Genomic DNA, 27918 nt, shown 5'->3' with positions numbered 1-27918 from the left:
ATGGGGCAGGCACAGCTTCTCTGGGCAACCTGTGCTGGGGCCTCCCCACCCTCACAGCCAAGAAGTTCTTCCCAATATCCCATCTAACCCTGCCCTCTGGCAGTGGGAAGCCATTATTCCCCCTTGTCCTGTCCCTCTCCAGCTCTCTCGGAGCCCCTTTAGGCCACCAGATCTGATCTGAGAGGCGGGTCTGGTCACCGGTGTCCCAGTGCCTGTGGAACTTGCTGTCAGTACTGCAACACTCCCCAGACTCCCCCCTTATGGCCACGCTCTGATCACCACAGGGGGCACATGGGAAGACACCCCATGCAGTGAAACCAGCTGGAGAGACTGCAAAAATTCCCCAGGCTATGCAGGAACTGCCTGGAGGCAGAACACTCCTCTCTGGGATCCAGCCAAAGCTCAAAAAGACTTAAAAACTTCTCAGAAAGGGGAAAACTTCAGTTTTGAAGACAGACAAAAGCCAAGGCAGAAGTCATAAGAAGTCATTTTGTAGTGACTTTTGTAAGAAGTCATTTTGTAGCCTGAGCCCAGGCTCTTAAGAAGCAATTTTCCAAGGGTTATGATTTCAGCAGGGAATGTACTTTGTGCTAAATCTATCCTGAGCACTGACAGAGATGAAGTGCCAGTGAAGAGGTTCAGTCTCAGGAGGAGGGTGGGTTGGGTGAGGGAGCCCAGGAGTGTTCATGATGCTGGGCAGAGCTGTCCAGCTGCACTCAGGGCTGGCACCAAGAGGTGCATCAGGAGCACACCGAGAAAACAATGAGCAGCTCTGCGAGGGATCTCAGGGATCTCTGCCAGAATTCCTGCTTGGCTGAGCTCCAAGGGACAAACCAGGCTGCAAAACACGTACCTGTGTGTACTCCCCAGGCTGCTGAGAGTAGCTGAAATAGTTCTCCATGGCGTGTTGCGATGCAGTTCCCTGAGACACGGCAGCATCCACCACGTTGTTTGGAAGGCCAGTCTGCTGCTGTGGATTGGAGGCTTTGCTGGCAATTGCTGCTGGGAACACAAAGAACACGCAGTTTGTACAAACACACGGGTTGTATAAACCACACAAATTAGGTTGTATTCTGGGATTAAGCCAGAAATTTGCCTTTTCACATTAGGCTGTGCTCCAAATTAATCAGTGCTACTCTGAAGTGAAAGGCTTCCACAAGTTTGCCTCTGAGAATTTACCCTTCCCAAATAAAACATTAACTATTGGGATACTGAAATTTTAAGACAGACTCCAAGATTCTCTTGAGGGTAAATTTTGTGCTCACTGGATTTACCAGCCAGAGTAAACACTTGCCACACTCTGGCTGTGGAAACTTGCAATTAAAGCCATGAAACGTTTGCTTACCTGGCAGGCACATCCCAGGCAACACACTTGCCAAATTCAAGTAGGGGTTGGTGCTCAGGCGAATTTCTTTTGGTGGTTCCCCAAGCAGTGAAGTCTGTTTTTTCAAGGTAGTCTGTGAAACAAGTGGACAGGGCACTTTGCATTATATTTTTATCAAATTTGTCAGAAATGAGATAAATGTCCCAGAAGGGTTTTGAAAAAAACACTTAGCCCTATGAAATAAAACATTCAAAATAAATCTTGGGGACGACAATCTGGACACACTGCCTGTGCTTTTTCCTTCCAAGTTATTTTTTAGCAAAGTTTCTCTTCAGAATGCAAGCTCCTAAAGGACATTACAGAACAAACAAACAACAGAAAACCTTTTACATGCAAGTAAGGGAATAATAATCATCATAACAACTCCAGATGCCGGGAGTGAGCATTAAAGACAGCCAAGACAAAATCAACTCTTTTCACTTGGAGACACAGGGAAATAAAGGACAAATGAGCCCTGGAGAGATGCTGTTGTCTGAAATCTGCCATTACAACACATCCCACTGATCAGTCCATTTGTAAGCCTGGACTTAAAAGGGGAAAATGTTTATGGGTGTAAATGAAGTGTCAGGACTGTCTCACATTTCCTTTGGACCAATGAAATGCTGAAATAAAACACTGATTTTCTATATGTATGCTCATACACCCTATGTTTTGTATCTGTACCTATGTAAAATTCCACTTCATTACAGTAAAAAATTATTTTTAAAATGAAAAGTGTATTTTCTGAAGAAGGAACAAACCTGTCAAAGCTGCCTAAAAGACACCAAAACTGAATATAATCTGAATTACAAATATATTTCTCCATAAATGTCAAAGTATTTACATATATTATAAAAAAATAAATTCTGTTAATAGTAGAAAAAAAAATTCTGAAATAACCAGACCAGTGTGGTTCAACTTGAATCCCATCCCATTATCCTCCCAGGGAATAAATATATAAAAAACCTGATACAGACTAAGAATATGTCAGCTGGGGCTAAGAAGGAAAGGATTAAAAGTGGAAAATTTACATACACACACGTAAATATATCTGTATTTCTCTACACATGTGCAAACACCCCCACACATACCAAGATTGCTCCTGATTAGCCACGAAATTCAACCACAAGTTCAGTTTTCAGCCTTTAAAAGAGACACTGCCCTCGAGACAAATTTCATCATCAAATACTATGAGGCAAACCCATGGAAAAAAAAACCCTCCAGCATTGTGAAGATTCCTTTGTTAAGCCACTTGGACCACCACAGAGCGTCATTGTTCTCTCCCTATTCTTCATAACTGAAATGACCTTAAGATGTCTCATGGATGATCCTGTGATCTGGGGAAGAACTGCACTAAGTTGCCATTAACACTTAAAATAAAGAGAAAACCCATATGCAAGAAAAAAAGAAAATATTTGTGCTCAGTCTTCCTTACCCCCAGATTTGTGTCAGTGCTTTTGAGCTGGTTCTGTTGTTTGGTGTGTCCAGCCCTCAGAGCTGCAGCAGGAAGGGTTGTCAGGGTCTGGGGATAAGGCTGTGATCCCGACACAACGGCTTCACCCAGGGAGGGTTTGTCCGGAGCATTATTTTGCCCTGGGATGGCTTGTCCAACAATGTGCTGATTCGGGAAGAATGGCAGCATGCCCATCCCTGCTGCTGCTGGAATTGGAGGCAGATTAGATGCTGCAGCCAACCATAAATGGAGAAACTCTGCTCTTACACGACATTTATCAGCACGTTTTGTTTGGGGGTTTTACCGAGCGATGGAAAACCGGCCACAGATCCATTTCCCAGCTGTCCCAGGACATGGACTGTGAGGGTAGTTTTTATTCTTTTACCATCCCAGAAGGAAACAACTCTATTTAATACAATAAACAGCTTTTCTAAACATTCACTATGATAACTTGGTGTTTCCCTTCACTTCCAAAGAAACTGGGAACAACATCCTAGAGGATCCCGTATTGGGATAGAGGGGGGAACCCCACCTCAATTGGCACTAATAAAAATTCTCTTAACTAAAGTGCTGGAAAGTATTCTCCAAAATTAAAATCTAGATATTCAGAAGAGGCCTTCCCCACTGGCAACCTCTTCCTTGCTCCTGGTTATGACCATTACTGAGATCACATCCAGGACTGCACAACTCAGGGCTCAGGGAGGAAACAAAAGAGATCACGGCATCCTGGAATGGTTTGGGTTGGAAGACACATTAAAGCCCATCCAGTCCCACCCCCTGCCATGGGCAGGGACACCTTCCACTAGCCCAGGTTGCTCCAAGCCCTGTCCAACCTGGCCTTGGACACTTTCAAGGATGAGGCAGCCACAGCTTCTCTGGGCAACCTGTGCCAGGGCCTCACCACCCTCACAGCCAACAATTCCTCCCCAGTATCCCATCTAACCCTGCCCTCTGGCAGTGGGAAGCCATTCCCCCTTGTCCTGTCCCTCCAGGCCCTTGTCCCAAGTCCCTCTCCAGCTCTCTTGGAGCCCCTTTAGGCACTGGAAGGGGCTCTAAGTCTCCCTGAAGCCTTCTCTTCTTCAGGTGAACACCCTCAGTATCACAACTGAGCTTTCCTCATGAAAATAAAGGGCATCAGTGGCACAGAAATTTGCATTTAAAACTCACATCTGTCACAGACTAGATGTTAAAACTCCATTACTTTTGCTACAGAGGGAGCCAGACAGATGTGTAAGTTCAAGCTGAGCATTTCTACTGATTTGGTATGAAACAAAATGTCACTTACACTTCAGAGCTTCTCCTCGGGTTCCCATTCCTGAGCTCACCGCTGGCATCATCCCTATTCCCAGCACTGTCTGGAGGAGCATTGTTGGAGGTTCTCCCAGCAAACCTGGTTTCTACAAGGAAGAATAAAAAACTATGTAAATGATAAAATAATCTGTCCACAGCTATTTCTTAAAACTTTCACATTCAGGTAATCTTTTCAGCTACACTAAACTGTTCCATTATATTGGATAACAGCCACAAAGAAGGAGTTGGGTTGGAAGGGACCTCAAGGATAATCAAGTTTCAACCCCCTCTCATGGGCAGGGACACTTGATGAAAAAATTACTCGTTTTAGCCGATCTGAGACTGTCTAAAGAGAGTCAAAGTTCCAGTGATGACCTTACACTGTTAGCCTGGATGTTTTCCATCTTCAGGAGCTGCTGCTGGGGCAGTGGCAGGTGGGCAGGGCTCTGCAGCAGCAGGTTGGATGTGTTCCCCAGAATTGAGCTCTGAGAAATGATTAAAACAGGAGTTAGACAACAGTCATGGAGGAGAGAACACTCTTGAAACATTTTCAGATGGTACTGCTTGAAGAAATTTAAGTTTTGAGTTAACACAGCAAAGGAAAATAACAATTCCCTCCACAGAACCAGTTTTCCTTGACTCATAGAAAGTTATTTCAAGTTGGTTTAAGCTCTCGACCACCCAGCCCTTTTTTTCACCTCCCAACCCACTGGAGGCTTTTACAGGCTCAAAGTATCTCCAGACACAGGCAGACCCCACTGCAGCCCCTGGGAAAGCCAGCAGGGAAGGCTCAGTGGGTCTGAAGCCCCCCCAGCCAGACTGGATGGACTGGAGGTACCTCCAGTGCCGGTAAGATGAGCCTGGAGGAGCTCAGGGAATTCTGAGCTCTGTGAAAAAGGCCTTCATTGTCTGGTAACATTTGCTCTGTGCCCTGCACTGCAATTCTAACCCACAACCTCCACCTTCACAGGCCTCTGCTGGGACTGGCAGTGACTTTCACCCCCTGCTTTAGAGCATCTTTACTTCCAAAGAGGAATATCCAGATATGTTTCTCCCCCTCCCTTTTTTACTGGCAACTCTCTACATGAAATCCTGCTCCAAAGCCATTAGAAAGCTTACAAATCACACTGCTTACAGATTGGCAACTGTATAAGATATTAATATTTTAAATTCAAAATATTCTGGGTCAGTTTCTGACCAGAACTGATCCACTTAATTAATAATTTTGTGGCATCACCTTCAGACTCTGCTACTGGTATATTCAGCATTATGTGCCATGACCAGCACAGTGGCTTAAAATAAACCTAAAAAGACAAAATGATGTTTGCTTTTTATTGAAGTTGTCTTTCTGGCAGCAGCTCCTGAGCACGATTTGCCAGGTAAAATATAGGTTGTTCTACAAACCTTTTTGTACAGTGGTGCAAGAATAGATTTATGAGGCACTGACTGTGTCAAACCAGGACAAGCTCAGCTTCCCTCCTTTGTTATTAAGTCTCCTACATAGGAAAGATCACCAAAACCAGGGAATGAAGGTGGAACCCCAAAAGAAAGCAGCTCCTGCAAAACACCTCAGCAGTTATTTTCAATCCTAGGTTGTGATTCTGTGTGGAAGGGTTAAACCCCTTGGGAAAACCCCTTAATATGGTCTTCTGGACTCAGAAATGTGCCTTTAAATAAAGAAGATGTGCCATATCTAGATTAGTTATACAGCTGTTATTTTAATTGTCTTAGTGAATTCCAGTAGGAATTATCCAGGGCTGCTCATTGTCTCCAGTGCCAGCGACTGTTCCTTCTAAACTTGGCTACATCGACAAAGAAAATGTATCAGTCCAACTGCAAAACTTTGAGAAACACAAGAGTGGAAAAGTCAGTTTGGTCAGAATCCTCAAAGGAAAGTCTCTGGGTTAACAAAGAGTTTAAAAACTGCTGGATGGCTGAGGAAAACACCACTGAGAAAGCTTAAAATGCATTATTTTGGTACATGATCATTTATAACTAAGGCAAATTAAATAAGTTGAAAGGCTACCTTGAGTTGAAAGATTACTGGATGAATAACCCTCAAATCCCCTCTGCTGAATTATTTTTATTAATTATTTTTTAAATGTCTTGGCGTAATCATCCTAAAATACTGTTCCTTCTTTACAAAACCTTGAATACAAAATACAAACCCAAGACATGCAGGAAGCTGAATCAGAGTGACTGGGGAAGCGCCTGTTCCTCTAGTTTAGGAAAACACTGAGAGACAATAAAACAGTGACCTGGTTCTCTGGCTTTACAGAACAGTCCAAAATAAGTCCACCTAAAACCAGAAAAATGTGCCTAATAGAAGAGACTGAGATAATCAAACCACTGACAATAAAATCCAGGCTAACAGAGCAGGTTTGGAGCTGATTAAATGACAGGAAGCTCCCGGGATGAGAATTAGACTTGTAAGTCTCTGTACAGAGAAAACACTGAGTTGTTTGGCTGCACAACCCCAGAGCCAAAAACCACTGGATCATCATCAATCCCACTGTTAACTGTGTAAAACAGGCCTGTCCCCAGCTGTGAGCAGCAAACACATTGCCTTCCAAGGAAGCACAGACTCTCCAAGGCTGAAGACAGAGCAGCAGTAACTAAACACACCAATTGAAAATGTCCTTTTAATAAAAAACTCCTGGAAAGATATTTTTAATATGCACAAAAGCAGCTCAGTTGATGGAGCAAAATTAAGAAGCATTTGTTCAAAAGTAATATACTCACCTACCAGCTTTTAGCAGAAAAACATAGAAAAGCTAGATATACTTAATATAAGGAATATCTCTGCATTTTAGTTTGGTCTTTTTAAGATCTGGAAGTCTGTGTTTGCCAAAAATACAGCAGAAATAACTAATGTTTGAGGAGATTCTAGTTTTTAAATGTGAACTTCTGAAACACCAGAAATGGTCAGTCAAAGCAACTGACTCCAGCTCCTCGCAGATATTCACAAAAATCCCTCCCATGAATAATAAATTTGAATTTTGGCTCCTGGTAGAGCCAGAGAAATCCCTGACAGAACCTCAGCTCAAGGCAGAGGCCAAGTGCATCCAGCAGGGAGGAGTTCTGGTGTGGGTGCATATTCCCATCTCCAATTTCCAGGGCAAACTCATCCCAAATATCCTTCACAGCACCTTTCAGAAATTCTGGTGTGCATCTGGAATTCCAGGCACTCTGAAAACACTTTAAACAGCTTGTAAGCTTGAGGAGGGTTATGACTAAGAAGCCACATCTGCAATTCACTATTTTTATGGCACATGTAGCACATTTTGGTCCCTGCAAGCTTTAAAATGAAGATAAACTTGTTGGTTTGAGTAAGACAGAACAATCAAGTCTCTACAGGAAGGATGTGTGAGCAGCTGCAAGAGAAGGGGATGTGCCAAACTCCTCCAGATCAAATGCAAAGAGGAGTTTTTGTCAGTAATGACAGGTTTTCTCTTCCTTTGCAGGTGTTAGTAAATCAGAAGCTCAGTTAAGACTAAATAACTCACCTGTGGATAATAAGCACAGCCTGCTCTTACATCCCCATCTCAACACACAGAGCTTTCCTTAGAGCTGTGATGAGAACACCTGAGTTTAGGTGTAAGTTCTTACAACTTGCAGAGGACTTTTCATGCTAAGATCTTCCCAAACACCTATTTTGATGACAGTTCTTTCATCACATACCTGATGAACTTTGTTCAGCTGCAAAAAAGGGGGGCCAACTGCTGAATTTATAAGATGAGGTAAAGCTGCAGATGCTCCAAGAACTGTTTCACAAACACACAAAAAAAATGTGCAGTATTTTACAAGTTAGGCAAGAAAAATCTTCGTAAGAGTTATTCCGTAATTTTAAATTTGGTTTCCATGACATTTCCCTGTGCACCAAAGGTCACTATAATAGAATCACAGACTCATTTAGGCTGGAAAAGCTTATGAAACCTTTCAATATCCCCCAGCTTTGATCTGCATTTGAGAGATCAAAGGTGCTCTCAGGTGCTCCTCCAGAGCTGAGTTTCCCTGGAAGATGCAGCAAGGCCTGAGCTCATTGCAGGGCCACAGCATTATCTGAAGTGCTCTGAAATCAGCATTAGCTGAAGTGTTCCTTCACTAAAATGGTCACTTCACACACCATTTCTGTGTATCTTCTGTCAGTAGATTGTGTCACACACTCTTAGCTGACCCCCACTTGACTCTCCTAATTACCTGGTTCCTGTTTCTAACACTTTCATCACTTGAAATGCCACTATATTGGGGTTTATGTGTTTATTCACACCCCTCTAATGAGAAGACAGAAATGGTTTTGGCTAATGCTGTTATGAAATGCTCTGCACAGCTATGGCAGCATCCAGGTGAATAAAGATTTACATTGGGAACAACAGGAGAAGAACTCAGGCTGCAAAATTCAATCTAGAATCAGATGTCAACTCACCATTCAACTCACCACTTCTAAACTCATTTCTGCTATAAACATTCAGAGGTCACAGATTTAATACAAAGACATTTGTAGGTAACACTAAATTCTACCCAAACACAAAGAGTGTAGCAAACCACCTCCTGCTTTTGCTTTCATAAAACGTGGAATTGTCTACTCAAACACACTGAAACAGTGTCTGTACAGGTTTTAAACAGAATTTCTACCTCTCTGCTGAAAGCCTTGTATCATTAAGAACAGGGTTTCTTTTTTGAATTCTGTTTTAAAACAACTCACCAGGTTTAACAGTGTGGCCACGCAACTGGGGCTGCAGCAGCATCTGCAACATTGCTGGATTATTAAAACTCTTCATGATCTGCACTGGATTTGGCTCTGGGAGCAAGCCTTTCCTATTGTTCCTCATCTCCAATGAAGAGAGATACAAAAATGTTAGAAGCAGGAGAAAACAAAGAACACATGTAAATCCCTCAAACTTGTGTGATGTCAATTTACACATTTCATTTGACGCAGAAAAAAACCACTTCCTTCCCCGTTTCCTGCTCTTTTTCCTTCCAATGAAACACTTAACAAATTATTTCAAGAAAGCTTCAAGCATATTATTTCTCCTGAGATACTTTTTTTGTTCCTTAAACCAAGCTGGAGTTATCAATAAAGGAGAGTAAGAAAGGCACTGCTGGCATGAACATCACATACTGACTTACAGCAGACTGCTCGTCTCTTCATGGTTTAGACCTGGTTTAGACCTGGCTGAAGTGATGAAACTGTTCTCCCCCTACATTTAATACACCTCCATGTAAAATTTATCACACCCAATTCTCTAGGAAATAATTTGATAAGACATGTGGGTGTAAAAAGCTTTCTTCTATACTGAGCATGAAATTAAACCATTTCTTCTCCTACCTTGAAATTTATCTTCAAACTGACAAATTCTTCCTCTCTGTTTTAAGCCAAGTTGTAGCTTGTCAAATGACTGCACTTCCAGTTAGTTTTATTTTGAACTGGAGTGACTTCTCTTGCAGAAAATTAAATTTACTAAAATCTCAGAGATATGTAGGTGTGGCTTTGTGATATCTTACAGCCATATTTTGTCCTTCTTCCTGGCACTGTGTCCATGCTTTGCCCTGGAAGGAGCCTGAACTGGGCTGACTATACAGAATTATGGAATCGTGGAATGGTTTGGGGTACGAGGGACCTTAAAAGGTCATCTCATTCTACTCCTTTGCCATGGGCAGGGACACCTTCCACTAGACCAGGTTGCTCCAAGCAACTCAAAATGTTGACACTTCCAAAAGCTTGGCTCCTTTTCCCAAAGGAAAGCAGCTGAATCCCTGTGCCCCAATTCAGGCGTGTCCAACTCATCCCGAGGAGAGGTGTGCAGGAATCTCACCATCCTCTGTGCTGCTATAAGTGCTGCCAAGGTGCTCCTTCCCGCCGCTCCGGGGGCACAGTAGGACACGTGGACTCTCCTCCCTTTGAGGGTCATTCCATCGGTGAGCTCCCGGACCTTCTCCGCCTGCTCCGCGCTCTCGTACTCCACCACGGCGAAGTCCCCGGTGCCACCGTCCTCATCCTGGGCAAACTGCAACAACAGAGCAAAATGGGCGATTCCTGGGACTGCCCTGCAGCATTCCCACTTCTCCCTTCCAAAACCTTTCCCAGCTGACACTCAAGGTCAATGCCCACCCAAACCAGGATGTTTCTGTCTCAAATGTGCTATTAGTAAGTTGAATTCCATGTTTTCATAGGACATCTGGCATTCATGTTTATCTGCTTCAATTCCCACCTCCGTTCCAACCTAAATAGCACAGTCTTAAGCTGTGCCAGGGGAGATTTAGGTTGGACATTAGGAAGAAATTCTTTACAGAGAGAGTGAGCAGACACTGGAAGGGGCTGCCCAGGGAGGTGCTGGAGTCACTGTCCCTGCAGGTGTTTAAGAAGAGGCTGGATGTGGCACTCAGTGCCATGGTCTCGTTCACAAAGTGGTGTCAGGTCAAAGGCTGGACTTGATGATCTCAGAGGTCTTTTCCAACCTAGTTGATTCTGTGATCTCACGGGGAACCTCAGCTAGGAAATGTATTTAACACATACACAGAGAACAAAGGAGGAACGAGAAGCAAACTGTAAACACAGCTGGATGCTGCACCAATTTTTATTTTGCAGGGTAAGAATTATAAACTCATTATTCTTCAGTTTTGAAGCCTGCAATAATCAAAATGTCATTCATCAGGCTCCATGGCAGCTGCTGAAACATGCAACAATGCAAATTCCACCAGTATCTGGTGCCTTTTAGGAGAATATGAAGTCTGTGGTTGTGCCTAATGCCAAGAGAAGATGCCAGACTGATCAATCAAGCAGACTGGAAACAGGCTTACGTGTCACACAGCGCTCTGGCCTTTGTTTGCAGAGTTTTATAGTAGAATGAGCAGATTTAAATCCAACAAAAAAAGAGGGTGACAAGGGAGGGATGAAGCTTAGGCCAAAATCTCCAGTCCCAAAATAAATAGAAATGATACCCTGATACCAGCTCCGATGGGGAAGAGAGGAAATCTCCCCTAGATTTCACTGGATGAAAACAACCTGTTCCCAGTTATGAAGCCCTACAAAACTTACCCTAAGTGTTGAAATTTAAATGTTAAAGCTTTTGAAGAAAAAGAGGGTGGTCAGATGTTTAATGGCACTGTTAAAGCCAGAGCTCTGAGGAACACACATATTGATACATAAATACACACACAGATGTGTAGATGCTATATGTGTGTGTGTCTATATTTTATATTTTACTTTGACATCAGTTTAGGTGCACTGGCAAAGACCCAAGGTACTTGTGAAACATATATATTTTACTTTCAGTTAAACTGAATCATGGTTAAAAACTCCCTCAACATGTGGCACTGCAGCTACCAATATTCTTGCAAAGCATTCAGGAATTTTTAAACTTTCTAAGCAAACAAGACTGAAGAAAAAACCCTCTGCCCCTATCAGGTAACAGTGGAGACCTTGAAAGGTTTTCTGGTCCATTTTGTTGAAGCAAAGGACAAAACACTTTCCTGTAAGTCTTAGGAAAAGCCATTTTTCCTAATATCCATGTGTAAGTATCTGGCTTCAGCTCTTCCTGACTGAACATTTCTATTGTCAACGGAGGAAAAATGAGAATGATTTAGAAATGAACGGTAACTGTGGAATAAGATTAAATAAACCAGAGTTTATGAAATAAAATGAATAAAATTAAATAAGCCAGAGTTTATTTTGTGAGGTCAGCTAAATATTTTAGGTAAGAGATTGTATTTACATGATAAAATACTGATCAGAGTTACCAGCAGAACTAAGCCATGAAAACAGCACAAGAGGTATGTTGAAGAGTTTTCCAGACAAAACCACTTCTCCCAGTCATTTTCTATGGAAATTCCCTCCCCACCAAGTTTTCTGCTGCTCTGTCCTCTCCTGATTTTCCCCTTATATCTCTGTCCTTCATGTTACATCCCCCTCCTTGCTTTTTCCACACTTTCTTGAGTCTTCCTCCTCCTCTTTTCTTTGTCCTTAATTTTTGGGTCACCTCACTCATAACTAACTAGCACTGCTGTAGTAAGAATTCATCCACCCTCTTCCCTTTTGCATCTATCAAATCTGAACTATTGTTTACCTTCCTCCTCCCTCCTGTATTTTACACAAATATGTACTTGGTGCCATTTATTGATGCAGACACAAACTGACTCTCCTCACCTACTCCAGGTGTGACCCAAGCATTACTATGAAGGTAAAAATCAATTTTTAAGTGCCTCTAATGCCCAGTAGAATCCTGTCAGAGAAGCCTGGTATTCTCAGAAGTTCCAGATTTTTAAAAGGATGTTGGAAATTTGTTGGAGGAGCTGATAACAGATTATCTGACAGCTGGGAAAAAAGCCCTGAAGTAAAAGACTTAAAGAGATCAATCTGTTTGGCTAATTAAAGGAAGATTGAGCAAGAGACTTGATGGCAGCATTTAATACCTTCTTACAGGAAGAAAATAACAGGGAGTAAAAGCTCCTCAATTTAGTTATCAGTGAGGTGAAGCTGAAGCCAGATACATCCAACTGAGAAAAGAGACATGGGTTCAAAATAGCACAGGATGGGCAGCTTCTGGGAAGAGTCACCTCCAATTTATTGATCTCCTGGTATATTTGGATCAAGCAAGTCCAAGGATTTACTCTGGCCAACTACAAATTACTGGGGCTTGCAAAGAGCACTAAGGAGGATGTGGTGGCCTGCAGGTGGTCTGGCCAGACAGCCTGATGGTCCTTCTGCTCTCAGACTGGGAATTTCTGGGTTCTTATCCCTTAATTCCTGAGCAGCCTCCCAATCCCTGAGCAGCCTTCCAAGAGACTTAAGGGAATAAAAACAAAAAACAACCCAGCAATGGAAATCATAACTGTGTAACTACAAGGAAAGCTTTCTTTCCACTACCTGTTTCTGGTACTTCTGCACCACAACATTTATTTGTGGTCTTGTATCTCACAAGCCATGAGGATAAGAAGGAAATATTTACACTACGAAGGCCTGGAAGGATCTACCTCTTCTGTACCTGCAAACTTTCCTAAAGATGTACCATCCCTGGCAAGAACAGCACTATGAGATGCCAAGTCTGCCTCCTCCTCAGACAGGGAAAACACAGGTTAAATATTTGCAGAGTTTTTTTAATACATTAATGAAATCCACATATATATATGTATATTTAATCAGGTAAACTATTGCACTTGTGGTATTCATACACTCTGGCTTTAAAAAGCAATAAAACCATCACTTTAAGATCTCTCAGAAATAAAATTATTTTCAATAAATTTCATGAGGAAGGAATGTCTTACTAATATTTTACTGGCACTTCATGGCAGTGGTGTCCTGCAGAATTCCCAAATATGCTTCCCTGCAAACCCATCCCAGTAAGGCATTTGTACCACATCTCCCATTGCAGTGCAGATGCACAACCATTCACTAGTTATATCAACAACAGAAATCAAAGACAGCGAGAGTGAAACCCTGATTTTGCTTAAGATAGAAACCCAACACACCTGGCAGAACACAGGTTTGTACTTCAGGGAGAAAGCTTGGATCAGTTCTTTCGAATCAGCACAGTCTTTTTGTAATTTATCTACACAAAGGCACTTGGAGTGAATAAGGTTTGTGGTCAGCTGGTTCACATCCATCCACTGTGCAAACAGAGTGCTCTCCTCTAACTGCTTCCCCAGAAGTTCCAGCCTGGCCTTTGCAGCAGAGTCCTTCTTCATGTATTCCACAAAGCCATAGCCCTTGGAATGACCAGTGGCCTCGCTGTACACCAAGAAACACCTCTCCACGTTGCCATAGGCACGCACAAGTTCTTCAAACTCTTCCAAGGTGAATGAAACGGGCAAATTCGTGATGCACAGCAAGGCATCTGTGGGTTGGAGCTGCACAGATATCTCTTTTCCACGCAGGGAATACTGGTGGAATTTCCGAATGGCGCTCTGAGCCTGCTCTCCATTCAACAGAGTAACGAATGCTGCAAGAGACCAACACAGGTTACACCTCCCACAGCTTCAGAGGCACTGACTACATCCCTCCCTCCCCCTGAAAGCCCAAAAAGGAATAAGAGTTTGAGATTTACCCCAAAGATGTAATAGATAAATATATATTACAGTATATCTGTCTAAAGGCTGGAACTATCAACTGAACGCCACGAGCAGTGAACTCAAAAAGTGGCTACAGAAACACAAACACCACTATGTGTAACCCAACAAATTTTATATTTGGGGAACTAAATTAAATATTCTACTAATAGTCTATTATTTACTACTCTACTATTGAACTGTTATTTGCTATTATTGACTAAATTAAATATTCTACTATTAAATATTCTACTGAATAGACATTCAACACATTACAGATACTACTCAGTATCTTTGCTGACAACGTTCTCCAGTTCTCACTTTAGGGTTAACAGAGCCTTTTTGGGTTTTCAGCCCATAAAACATTTCACACAATCACAGACTGGATGAGGTTGGCAGGACCTCCTGAGGTTATTTTGTCCAACCCCTTCCTCAGGATCACCCACCAAAAGACCATGTCCCGATGGCTTCTTGGTATCTCAAAGGATGGAGACTCCACCACCTCTCTGGGCAGCCTGGTGACCCTCACAGGGAAAAGGTGTTTTCTGACATGAGCAAATTGCAAAAGCACCTGGGTATGTTTTCCCCTCAGGCACACGTGGTTTGTCCTAAGAGAAGCCTCAGGATCAGTTTTCCAAAGGAATTCAGACAGTTGGCATTAGTTTTGTCCCAAAGAGACACTCACTAAGAGAGACCACAGAGAGCCAACCCACTTCTGGCTAACATCACATTTCCAACTTTCCGTGGGCTTCAGTGAAAGGTGACAAACTGAACCACCAAAAGAGGCCCTGAGGGACAAGGTGTCCAACTGTGTGACAGCAGACAAGCTGATGACTTCATACACTGCAGATGATGTTCCTCACAGAATTTAAGCATCTATCGCTGGAAGTTTTTAAGTTCTTACCTGTCCTTTTATTTCTGTCCACGTAACAATACTTGATTTCATAATCTTTAAACAAGTCGTGGATTTCCTGCAAGAGAAAAGTACAAGTGACATCAGGTAAATAAGTCACCAGACCAAACAAGTGTATAAATTCATCTGAATTTCAAACAAAACCAGAAACTTTCCCAACAAATACAAAATTTCACCATAGAAACACTATCAAATATTTATTTTTAGAAGAGCTGGTTACACTACTGCAGCAATGTTTTTATCTCCCACAAAAAACTGGCTTGCTGAATTTGATTAATTTACTTTTCACTCTGTGAGGTCACATAAACACAAAAGGGCGTCCTGTCAACTGTCTTTTGCTAAAGACAAATAACATCACAGTTCATTAAATAGCAAAACCCCCTCGGTTTCTCTGAAGTACGACTGGCATAGCTAAAATACCACACAGACAAGAAATACCGGCAGCATCACATCACACAGTTTACTGAGGGTCGGCAACGCTGGCCCAAAATCCAACAGTTGCTTTAGTTTCCTGTGACTGCTCAGGTTCACTTCAACAGATTTTCACTCTTTTAATAATAGATATTCTTTCACCCAGCAGATAATTGTGCCCAGAATACCCCCTGGAAAGTATCCTCTATCAGTTACTGTGCAGATGCTCAATGGAGAATCGATCCCAAGAGTGTTATTTGCTCCCACTAATTAATGGGGAGAGAGGAGTGGGAGGGATGGGTAAAGCAAGTGTAAGATGTGTGTACCAGCTTGCTACAGCCATTCCCAACAAAACCAAGGTGCACATGCCCTACAAAACCCACAAATGATCATCAGTTCAGTGGTGAGAAAGCAGAGAAGAACATTCATCACCCTCAAGGACAAACCATGAGCAGTAACCTGGAGACACATATATATTTTTAGTTTGATAAATCCCACACACAATAGCAAAAGACCATTTGAGGAAGCAAAACCAGCTTTGTCTGAAAGTTTATTTGCAGCCAGTTTCCAGCAGCCAGGTTGGTAATTCAATATATGGAGCCTAAAGGTTAATTGGGTTCTCTGTGACGGGTATCAGGTGCACACCTTTTAGTCAAGCGAGCACCTATCTCTGGTTTCACTAGTTAACAGCTGTCAAATACTGCATTAATAAAACATGGCAGCACTTCTCCAGCTACCAGAACTCCTCTAATCAGGTGTGATAAAGATGTGGTTTCTGAAAAGCTAAATATGCCAAAGATTCAAGCCAGGTAGGGGATTTGACTGTGGACATCTCCCTTAAAGAGAATTAGATGGTTCATTCTCAGTCACGAAAAACTACGAAGACACTTTCTGCACAGTTTTGTGCAGCTCAGCTGTACTGTGGCACTGAAGACTCAAAAAAAGCCATTTCTGTCCTAGTTCTAAGAAGAGGGACGTGTTTGCCTTTTGCATTTCCTGTATTATTTTACAAGAGTAACACTGATAGTCTTTTATGATGATTAGGTAGCAGAAAACACTATTTCAAACAGCTCCGAACACTGTTTTGAAAGTCATCTGTGAATCAGATGATTCCACGTGATTTCCCAGGAACTGCCTGAAACTTTGAGAGGAAGAACAGTCTGTATTGAACATTTCTTTGGGGATAATTATGAGGTTTCATGTAAAAAATGATGAGAAGATAAGGAAGATTTAAAATGAAACCTAAGTGAATACATTTCAGTAAAGATTTGAACAGCATTTCCCACAGGTGCTCACAAACACTGCCCGGTTTGTGCAAAGGGCTCTCCCAGGAAGGTGCTTGTTCTTGTGCTTTCCTGGGCCCTTGGCAGGGCTCAGACCTTCACCTGTGGAACTGGGTTTGTGCAGTGCTTCAGTGAAAGCATTTTTCACATAAACACCGTTTGTGACTATTTACAGAAGTAAAACACATCGTTGCCAACTCTTAGGCAAACGTGTATTCCTTAAATTAAACAGATGTAAATATCTGCGTTAGACTGAGGTCCTTCTACTTACTGAGCCTTTTGAACTCAGGCACTTCTGTAAACTTAACCTCCAACATCTCCCAACACTCAGGTTTGGTAGATGTTGTTCTCGGGTCCCGTTCCCCACAGCTCAGAGTACCGTCAGGGAAAGGAACAGGAGCACTTCACCCTACTCCCATCCAGGTTCAGTACTCAACACGCTTGATTCCTCTGATCCAAACTTGGGCCAGGAGGGAATGTTTACTCTGGGAGGAGAAAAGGGTCATCCAAGTCAGGTGTACTCTCTGGTGCGACCCTATTAACTTGCAAGGAATGTAAGCGCAGGGCTGTTTCCCTGAGAACAGCACAAACAAACAGCCGCGGTTCCCCGTTCCCCACCTCCCGGCAGCTCCTGGCTTCCACTCCGGGGAAGCTGGCTCTGCACCCCCAGGAAACAACAGGGAGCACTTGCCTTGCCTTAACTCCTGAGCTTTAGGAAAGCAGGAGCGACAGACCCAGTGGTGGTACCACGGGTGAGCAGTGACCACCATCCCCAGTGCCACCACCTTGTCCCTGCTCGCAGCATCCACATCCGAACCTTCTGTTTGCAAAACTGCTTTTCCTAAAGGACTTTTTTCCTCTTCAGCAAATGAATGAATCTAATAATCTACAAAAATTGACTGATAACTGCCACAATAATACTGATTTAACTGCATCTTATTAAGTCTAATCAAATCAGCAACATCCACCAACATGTTGGGCTGAAGGCTGTGATGGGCTGAAGGCCCAGCTGCCCTGGGTGTCACACACTGGACATATATATATATTATAAATAATATATATAATATATAATAATTTGACAGCAAAAATGTTAAGCTATCTGGCAGATATACTGCAATCACAGATCCTGTGGAGTTTCTACAACAAACAAGGCCAGGTTGGACGGGGCTTGGAGCAACCTGGGATAGTGGAAGATGTTCCTGCCCATGGCAGGGGGTGGAATGAGATGGGTTTTAAGGTTTCTCCCAACCCAAACCAGCCTGGGATTCTGTGATCTTCGAGCAGAAATACAACCAAAAATGCTTAACTACTATACAGCCCCTAAAACTTTATAGTTGTTAAAAGAAAATAATCTTATCATGAGCAAAAATTAAAATCGTAACTAGAAAATATTCAGTTCATACATTAAAATTAGCAGAAAAAGCAAAGCCAAATATATTAAAGGGAGCTTAAGAGAAATTACTAGACAATATAAGATGATTATATTTTAAAAAATGAATTATTTACTACTATAAATGTGATCTTGAAACACTTCAGTTCTTGGCCTGTCCTGTCTTGTCTTGGATAGAAAAACTGGCAACCTGAGTTTTCACCACATACTATCAATCTGAAACTTTCATCTCTGAAATGGAAAGAATTCCTTCTTTAGAGAGGATCTTTGTGCTTTAGGACCTGCTTTGTTTTAGACACAAATGAGAAAGGGCACATGTTCCTGTGAATGATTCCCTATTTATCAAATTAGTAAAGCTCAGTGTATTATTTCTAATAAAACCAGCTTTTCCTACCCAGGATCTCACAGTGCAAGAGGAAAATATTCCAGAAATTCTCAAGTCTTCACCTGGAACAATAAACTATTATACAAAGCCTACAGCACCCTAAAGCCAAGCATTTTTCTCTCTCTAGATGTAAAACTAGATGTAATACTAAATGTAATAATTGTGTTATTCTGGCAACAAAATATTTAACAATTCTAAGGGGGCCTGGCCAGATTTGTGCAGTGAACTTCAGGGAAGTTTCCAATATAAACACTGGACAAGCCTGGTCTATAACTTGGCTCTCACTGAGTAGCTGAAGGCCTAAACTTCACACGCATATTCTTGAAATGGGAATCAATTAAGTTTTAAGTAGCTATTTGGCCAACCTAGAAGTTTTAAATCATCTCAGAACTGAAAAAGACTTTGTTTTCATTTGTGCAGGCAGGGCAGGAAAGGAGAAGTTCACAGGAAAAAAAAAAAAAAAAAAACAAACCAAACCCAACTTTACAAATTATATAATGGGGTGTTCATTTAATTCAAATTTTAGACCACAAGATCTTGAGTCCAGGACATGACACATGGATTTTACTGCAGACATAAAAATATAAAATAAAAAACAGGTAGCAAGCATGAAAACATCAGCACAGTTTAAAATAATAATCTGTTACTGAGGGGAAAACTCAGAGACCCTGTTGGAGAACAAGAAGTGCAGCACACAGCACCAACAAGAGGGTTAATAACAAGGCACAAGGACGGATATAAAGTGCAATTTTAACCATCTCTTGACCACAGAGGAAGGTCTCCAAATTTCACCAACTGGGCATCAACTGCTGGACAAATCCTCTCTGACTCCTAAGAAGTAACATTTCAGACAAAGATTGGGCTCACCAAACCATATAGTTTATTTTCTTCCTTCACCAATCGTCAAATGTTTTTCACTGCTGAAGTTCTCAGGGGAGCAATGGCTGTAGGATCAAGTCTAAGAGGTGCAGCAGATGTCAACCTGCCCAGGCACCCAGGAACAGCGAGCACTGAGGTGTGTCCTAAAGCTCCAGCTCAGCACATTCCCCCTTCATTTTCACAGTCCCAAACTAGGAAACCTGAAATAAATTCAAGCCTGGAATTCCAGGCCATAAACTGCCTTTAGAGCAAACCTTTTTGTTAGAGAATTGATTCTGACTTTTGTAAGATCATAAACCTCAAAGATCTTTGGTAAACTAATATAAGAAAACATTAGGACAGAAGATCAATGGTTTCTCAATAAACTTATGATGGACATGGAATGAAAAACTTATTTCTCTGATCTTCCAGAGACATATTAGTGTTAGTAAGAGGAACACTATGGGACTGGAAATTAATTTCATCATCCTGGGTATACTGAGCTAAATGAAAGAGGAAAAGGATATTGAAAGAAGTAACATGAGAGAGCAAGGGCTCAAAGCAAAGCAAAGCAAGGAAGAAAATCAAAAAGTATGTACATCCTAAGGCAGGAGAGCTGCCCACTCTGCACCAAGTGTGCCTGTCATGGTCAGTCAGTGTGACGGAGGAGAAACAAAACACAAAGGCCCCTTCTGCTCAAGGGTCTGGCTTACAACAGATTGGGAGACAGCACCTCCTCAGATCATCACACTTCATTAAAGGCTTTCCATCAAAATGGAACAAGGAAAAATCATGGCTAATCCAGGGAGAAAGGGGGGAAAAACCCCAAAGCCCCATCAGAAATAGCGTCATTCTAAGTGGTGACTTGTCTTTTGATCAGGAACAGACACTTATGAAAACACTGGATGGATACATCAGGTTCCAAAACACAAAATAAATCCCTATCCCAGGTGGACTGCGCCAATTTCTTATCAACACCTCAATGTTCCCTCACTCTGTAGATTCTGTCATGCCCAAGGAGAACCACAGGGTATTAAAATAATTAACCAGCCCTACTTTGCTTCATGTCCTACATTAAAGTAGAGCACTCCTCTTATAAGATTTATTTTCTAGCCTCAGCTTAAAGAACAGTGTAACACAGTGGCATTTAGTGATAATAAAGCACAGAAGAAAAGGCTGGGAGCAAGTGCATCTTTTACTGGCTCCTCATCTGCAAAGAGGGGAAGCAAAAAGCAAACAGCCCTTGGCAGAGAACACTGGAGATTTTGATATAAATCTTGGTAACGATGAGCAAAATAGATATCCCAAGGTCTATTTTTCCTAACAGGAGGTCCATGGGATAGAAATTGGTATGCCAAGGTACTACCCTGCTGATTACACCACAGGGATAAGCCACTGCTGCTGTGGAAGTTCATCAGCCACAAATATGGAACCACTAACACTGAAAAAACAGTGACTTCGGGGAAACCAAAAACAAATCTTCTAACCCACTGGGGTAATTACAAAAAAAAAAACCCCAAAGGAACAGAAGCTGGTTATTGGTCTTATATTCATTTTATATATAGTATGTTTTATTTTGCTTCAGTAATAGAACTGTTCTTAACTGATGAGCTTTACTTTGGCCCCATTCTCCTCCCCACCAGGGCAGTGGGGGAGTGAACGAGCTGGTAAAACCACCACAGCCATACCAACTCCAGCAAAATGAAACTTCCAGTTTAGTGAGGTACAACTTCACTGACTCTGGTCATCCTGAGGTTCTTGGCATCTCTATACCAGTAAAGGAGAGAAGAAGGTATTACTTCCTTCCCTCCCTCTGCCCAGCGCAGTCCTCCTTCCTCCAGAGCACTCAGAGCAGTTCTGTGATAGCTCCAAGGACCTTCTGTTTGCAATTTCTGCACTTTCAGCATCATATGTGACTGTGCTTTGCTAATGGAATGGATTAGATGATTGATCAGAGATGATGGTTCAGGGAGATGCTCACACAACAAGGCAATCCAAGAGACTCCCAACCAAGAGCTTGCTGATTCACTGCCAAGCACTGATCAGAATAAAAGGAACTACTACAACCACGCTTACTTTTAAGTCTCTTGGCAAAGATTCCTGATACAAACATCAGTCTTACCACAACACCACATCAGAGGATATTAATGCTAACAAGAGCAGACCCACTATCTGATACTTCTTCAGAAAGACTGACACCAACAGGACAACGTCTGTCCTACTGTAAAACGTCACATATCACTGCCCTGCCCTAATGAAGCCATAAAACCATGACTGGAGAGAGCACACGACACTTCCCCACCCCTGCAAGAAGAACTGCAAATCAGAGGAGTGTGTTGTGCAAAGGCTGTGGGAGGAGGGAGGATCATTGCTCCAGAGCGGGAAGGCTGGAATGTAGAGCAACGTTCTTGAAGCTCCATGGAGAAACAGGAAAGCCTGTTGTGACCCTCCACACAGCCTGGTCCACACTCAGTACTGAACTCTGGTTTTAGGACAGTAGTCACTGCTACAGACACCCATGGTGCTTCGTCTCAAGATTTAGGGAGGTCAGCACCAGCCCATGTCCATTCTCGGGTCATTATCACACCACACAGTTCAGGTACTGCGCTGGAGAATCACATGAGGATGAGTTTGGGGAAACAACTGGCAGCTCTGAAGAGTTCACTGTAACAGCTCAGTACAAAATCGATTGACTTGCCAACTACACAGCAAATGGAGACTTTGCCTTCAGTAACAGTGAAGATGTAAAATTGTCTACCACTAACCTGTCAGAAAAGAACCTTTCCAGGGTTGTAGTGAGAGAAATGCCTCAACAAACACTAATCCTGCAAGTACATATTTGCAGGTTGAGCTATAAAGCCCAGTGAAGAATGTTCTTGACATAGTTTAGACTTAATTTGTTCTCCCTTTGGATTTGTTCCATACTGACACTCAATGGAAACAGCTCCTAAGGGAACACTGACTGACTTAGTATGTGTGACAGACTGCAAAGTGCTTTCTTAGGCTGTCCTTCCTCAGGATTTTCTTAGGAACACACGTGTTGCCAAATGCATTTAGGGAGAAATCCCACTTGCCAAGACTTCTGACACTTTGAGATCTCTCTGAGTTCTGAGATTACAGACTTGTGAACCCTGTTTCTGGGTGAGAAAATTCACTGCTAAGGTACATTTCTCCCATGGCCTAAAGATTTTTTTTAATTCACTTTAACATGGGTGGAACTCCAAAGGTAATTGAAGATTGCAAGTACAGTAATAAATAAAGTTAATATGTAGCTGCAACTGACAGAGGAATATATTTGTTATGTAACTTTATATGATAAAAAGGATGGGGTTTTTCTTACAAAACTATCTCCACCAATCTCTATTAACAGAACAGTCATTTCTCACTTGAAAGCTATTCTGATAAATCTTGGCCTTACTCTTCACATAACAACAACAGCACGGCAGCAAAGCCAACACCCCAAGGATTAGAGATGAATAGTTACATTTATGAAAACCTATTCTGGGAGACTTGGCTGCATTTCAACCATGTTCATCTCCCTCCTGACGGTGAATAAACTGGCCAGGTCAGAAATAGTTTGACTGATTTTACTTGGCTCACTAATCATTTCCAGAAGAAAACAGAAGACAAAACAGAAGACAAAACAGTGTTTACCAACGGTGTTAATTTGCAATCAGAAGTGTTAAACTTCATGGTAATTTTTGGAAATGCATGACAGCCAAATACACAGGTAGACTTAACATGCCTGACCACAAACATACCTCTCATTCCCAAAACTGCTCCAGGACAGAAACTTTCTCGCTATAGCACAACTCTTCTGCCTTTATGCGCCAACACCAGTCACTCAACAATGTTAAAAATTAAAATGACATATTTTAAACTGTATTTCAGGATCTGTACATGGTGGTAGTGTTCTACAAGGCAATATTAGAAACTTACATTTGTAGAAAAAGACATCTAAGTGCTGCTTTTAAGTCACCAAAACAAAATGAGAAACTTCCAGAAAACGACATGGCTGGCAAATTTCATCTTAATGTTGGTATCTCTTTGTCTGACCAAGCAATACCAAACTCAGCAACCTCCATACAGGTGAGATGTGCCTTTAACCAACCCATGAAGTACCTTCTGTGTGCAATGGGAGCAAGTAACAGAACTTCTGGAATGCCACAGAGTGATCCTGCCCTGAATATCCACAGCAAGCATCTGGTGACACATCAGTAAGTCCTCTCTGTCAACACCATGACACGCAACGGCTTCTTGCAGAGACGATGAAGATTATCAGGGTTCTCCACGTTGTGAGTTTGCTATTGATCAGGTCATTAGGCTGCTATAAATAGAGGTGCCTAAAACATCCTAACAAAACTGTCATAACCTAAAGCTCTCGCCACCTACCACCACGCTACAGCACGGCCAGAGAACTAAACATCAGTAAGTGCAAGCTGGGTACTCCGGGTTGGATTACACTGACTGCTGAAAGATTCTCTCCCAGATGAATAGTCCCTTTCTCCCGGAGTTATGGAGAAATCGATAGTCTGCACGTGCTGCTCTTACCCGCAGGTAGGAAAACCACCTGTGCCTTAGAGAGGAGGGAGAGACACGAGGAGCAGATCAGAACAAAAACTGCACTTTTTTTTAATATACTTGTGCACTAAGTTGTGTACTTATGGCTGGTAAAGTGACTGTGCAGCTAAATCACCTCAACATCTGACTCACAGCACTCGGTTGAAGAGTTCAGGGATCTTCTCCTACGGACAGCAGTAACTCGAGCGGAATTTTCCTAAACCACCATCAGACTGCGGAAAACCGTTTTCACTGACTACACACGGCTCACCTCACAATGGGAGAAAAAAAAAAAAAAAAAGAAAAAGGAAGGAAAAAAACACACACACACCACCAAGCCAGACTTGAAGGTTTTTACATCGCTTTCGCCCAGCGACCGGCCGTGCTGCAGTGCCCTACCTGGCGCCGCAGGTGCTCCGTTACCCGGCCCGCCCCACACCGAGCCCCGCGGGGTCGCTCCCCCACGCCGCGGGGTGTGGACCCGGCTCTCCCCAGCGGGTCGTGCCCAGCCAGCCCGGCGTCGCCCCCCGGTGCGGGCGGCGGATCCCGAGCTGGAGCCGCTCCCCGCAGGCACCGGCGGTAACAAAGCCCCGGCTCAGCCCGCGCCGGGAAGCGTCGGCGGGACCCGCAGCCCACGAGCCCCGCGGGGAGCAGCGGCAGCCCCGCGGCTCCGTCCCCCGCGCCGCGCCGGGGTCCGGCTGCGGGGAGCCCGGCCGTACCTGGCTGCTGCTCTCGGCCGGCAGGTTCCTCAGCAGGATCTTGCGGCGGTTGCTGAGCTCGCGGCGGGTGCTCTCCAGCCGCCTCGCCACCTCCTCGGGGCTCAGCGGCGGCGGCTCCGCGGGCAGCCCCGCGCCGCGCTCGGCTCCCGCCGCCATCTTGCAGCGAGCGGGGGGAGCGCGGGGCCGGAGCCGCCCTCGCCCTGCCCCGCCCGGGGAGCCTCAGAGAGTCCCCGCCGCCCACCCGGCAGGGCCGGCCCGACCCCCGCCCGGGGCCGCGGGGCCCCCTGAGGAGGGAGGGCCGCGGGGCAGCGGGGGGAGAGTGGAGGCGCGCTCGGCGCTGCCCGTAACGGAGCTCCCGGGGGTGTATGCGGATAAACGGGAATTTCACAGAATCACAGGATGCGCCAGGTTGAAAGTGACCACAGTGGGTCGTCTGGTCCCACCTCCCTGCTCCAGCAGGGTGATCCCAGAGCACATGGCACAGGACTGTGGCCAGAGGGTTCTGGAATATCTCCAGTGAGGGAGACTCCACACCCTCTCTGGACAATCTGTTCAGTGCTCACTCACTGCACAGCAAAGAAGTTCTTCCTCATGTCCAGGTGGAACTTCCTGGGTATCAGTTTCTGCTCCTCGTCCTGTTGCTGGGCATCACCCAGCAGAGCTTGGTCCATCTTCTGACACCTTCCTTTAGATATTTATACACATTAACGAGGTCCCCTCTCAGTGTCTCCTCTCGAGGCTGAACAGCCCCAGCTCCCTCAGCCTTTTCTCATCACAGACATGCTCCAGTGCCTTCATCTCTGTAGTCTCCACTGCATCTGCTCCAGGAGCTGCAAGTCCCCTCTTGTCCTGAGGAGCCCAGACCTGGACACTGCACTCCAGATGTGCCTGACAGGGCTGAGCAGAGGGGCAGGATCCCTGATCTTACCTGCTGGCAATGCTCTGCCTAATGCTCTCCAGGATTCTGTTGGCCTCCTTGGCCCCCAGGACACACTGCTGGCTCAGGGACAACTGATTGTCCACCAGGACCTCTTCTCTTCATTCCATCCCCACAGCAACACATCTCCAGATGGATTTTAGGGAACAACTCGAGTGCTCTAAAGGAATGTTGGGGCTCTGTTGTGAGGGGAATTGCCCTAAGATCCATCCTGATGGAGGCCAAGGCCAGGGCACTGTCCCTCTCCCTCACTGAGGCTTCGCCTGGGTCACCTCACCCAGAAGGAATCATTCCCCAAATCCCCAGCACTGACACCTTCCTTAGGTACTGATCCACCTGAAAGACTGAAATACGGATTTGGAACAAAATTGAGCAGATCCTACAGAATCAGGTTGGAGAAGACCTCTGAGATCATCGAGTCCAACCTCTAATCCCAAATGAACCCAAGTGCTCCATCAGAGGTCAGGAGGCACAGTGGCCCAAGATGATCTTGCCCTAATTTTATTCTTCATCAGAAACATACCAAACTAATTAAAATCCATCAAAATGAGTTAACCAACACCTGGTGGCCCAAGTCGCCCTCGTGTGGCACAATCCCATGTCCTGGTGGCTGGGCAGGCACAGGGCTGTGACCTGTGATGAAAAGGAGCCCAGTGTCCCAAGAGAAGGGCAACATTTCTGGGAATCACTATAAAATTAGTTTTCCCATCTATCTCTGTAGAAACCTTTCAGTCTGTTAGTCAGCACTCCCTTTAAAAAATAAAATAAGTTGTTCTGTTGGAAAATCCATTTCTCCTTTAGCACAGTTACTCGCTTGTCATTTACAACACAGTAAATTTAGCTCTTAATGTTGTCATCATTACTATAAAGGAATAAAAAATAGTTTAAGAACTTGTATCCATGTTTAGACATGGGGCCGACCACAAAGAACAGACAAAAGAGAATCCAGACCTGAAAAATAATACGTCTTAAAAAGGAAATTGGAAAAAACCGTGGCGTTAAATTGAGTGTATGTGACTAAGTTCTTATCAAGAAAATCTAATTCCGAAGGGAAATTCTACATTAGGTTTAAAGTGCCATTTCAAAGACATGATTATCAGTTGCAGATTAAAAAACTCCACCAAATAAGTGTTTTTTAGAAATTGCTTTAGCCCAAACCAAAGCAAGTTAAGATTACAAAGTATCTTAGACCTTCATTACTTCTAAAATTAATTTAAAACTATTGAGCAAACAATAATCAAAGTACTTTTTGGTGTATTATTAAAAAAATTGTCAGCTGAGAAGCTTCTGTTCAAGGGATTCCTTTTCCCTGATTTTTTTTTTTAACAGGTTATGTCCCTCCTCCTTCAATATTTCCATTCTTTTTAGTGACTTTTTGAAAATCAGAGGTGTCCTGAACAATATCGGCTTCACCTTCATAATTAAACCAAAACTGGGAAAAGTTATTATCACAAATTATTAGTGTGAGATCTGATATAAAGATAATTTTGTATTTTTAGGAAACCAAGATTTTTATAGGTCACCATTCTTTAAGAAATGTGACTGAAAAATATGTATATACCTGCTATTTTTAAAAATTTCAGGTGAAGATTTGCATTTTAAAACCATGAAATACCTGCTAGTAACTATACAGACTGATTTTCAGGTCAAGTGATGAAATTGAAGTAGAGATGCTCTAAACTGTCTCCTGAAAACCTGTCTGAAGCTTATCATCAACTATGTGATGTAAATTATTCTGGGACCAGTGAAAAAGGAATACTACTTTTCTAGGAATGCTGAAACATGTAACTCTCTCTTCAAAAATATAAATCAGGTTAAGCTATTCCAATGCAAATCATGGATCTACTCAAACATCATCAAATTTAGTGACCCTAATGAAGGAATTAAAGCAGAATAATTAATTCTACCATTAATTTTTCCAGTTTGAAGGTGGACACTGCTTCACTTATACACCAATGATCATTAATCCCACCCACAGCAATTACCCTCTCAAAAGCTGCCTTTTTCGGTCTTTTTTTTTATGGGTTGCAGGTCCTAAATGAAAGTCAGCAAAGGTAAAGTGTGTTGCTAAAAATAATAGTTCAGAAATTAATAGTTGGATATTAATGGCAAAAGCAAAACTCCTGCAATATGAATTGTAAATAGTTCCAGAGAAACTACAGAAAATAGGAATATACTCAGAGAAATGTAATTTTTTCTTGCTGTAGATATTTAAAAGATTGCATATTTGATAGGTCAAAGTGTTCATTTGTTTCACCTCCTGATGTTCATGTTACATTCTGCTGACAGGTGGTTGACATTCCCCAGGTCAA

The 27918-nt window shown here is 43.1% G+C and overlaps 1 protein-coding gene across 3 annotated transcripts in view; it reads right to left on the bottom strand.

Annotated features, from left to right (window-relative positions):
• The window catches only part of RAVER2 (ribonucleoprotein, PTB binding 2), a 28205-nt gene extending 3377 nt beyond the window's left edge, over positions 1–24828 (bottom strand). The window contains exons 1-11 of one of the 3 annotated variants that reach the window (XM_050307444.1): positions 24670–24828; positions 15055–15121; positions 13575–14044; positions 9923–10114; positions 8812–8938; positions 7788–7870; positions 4487–4591; positions 4102–4213; positions 2799–3022; positions 1346–1457; positions 854–1002 (exon numbers count right to left, since the gene is read on the bottom strand). In XM_050307444.1, coding sequence (XP_050163401.1) covers positions 854–1002; positions 1346–1457; positions 2799–3022; positions 4102–4213; positions 4487–4591; positions 7788–7870; positions 8812–8938; positions 9923–10114; positions 13575–14044; positions 15055–15121; positions 24670–24825 — 1797 coding nt within the window. In that variant the 5' untranslated portion in view covers positions 24826–24828. The remainder of the gene's footprint in view (positions 1–853; positions 1003–1345; positions 1458–2798; positions 3023–4101; positions 4214–4486; positions 4592–7787; positions 7871–8811; positions 8939–9922; positions 10115–13574; positions 14045–15054; positions 15122–24669) is intronic. The other 2 variants (XM_050307445.1, XM_050307446.1) reach the window with 2 other exon arrangements.
• Positions 24829–27918: the final 3090 nt, after the last annotated feature.

This window comes from Myiozetetes cayanensis, unplaced genomic scaffold (assembly GCF_022539395.1).
Source record: "Myiozetetes cayanensis isolate MyiCay16 unplaced genomic scaffold, myiCay2020 scf12, whole genome shotgun sequence".
NCBI classification, from domain to species: Eukaryota; Metazoa; Chordata; class Aves; order Passeriformes; family Tyrannidae; genus Myiozetetes; species Myiozetetes cayanensis.
The sequence above is the reverse complement of the archived record's forward strand: the minus strand, read 5'-3'. Positions and strand labels throughout refer to the sequence as shown.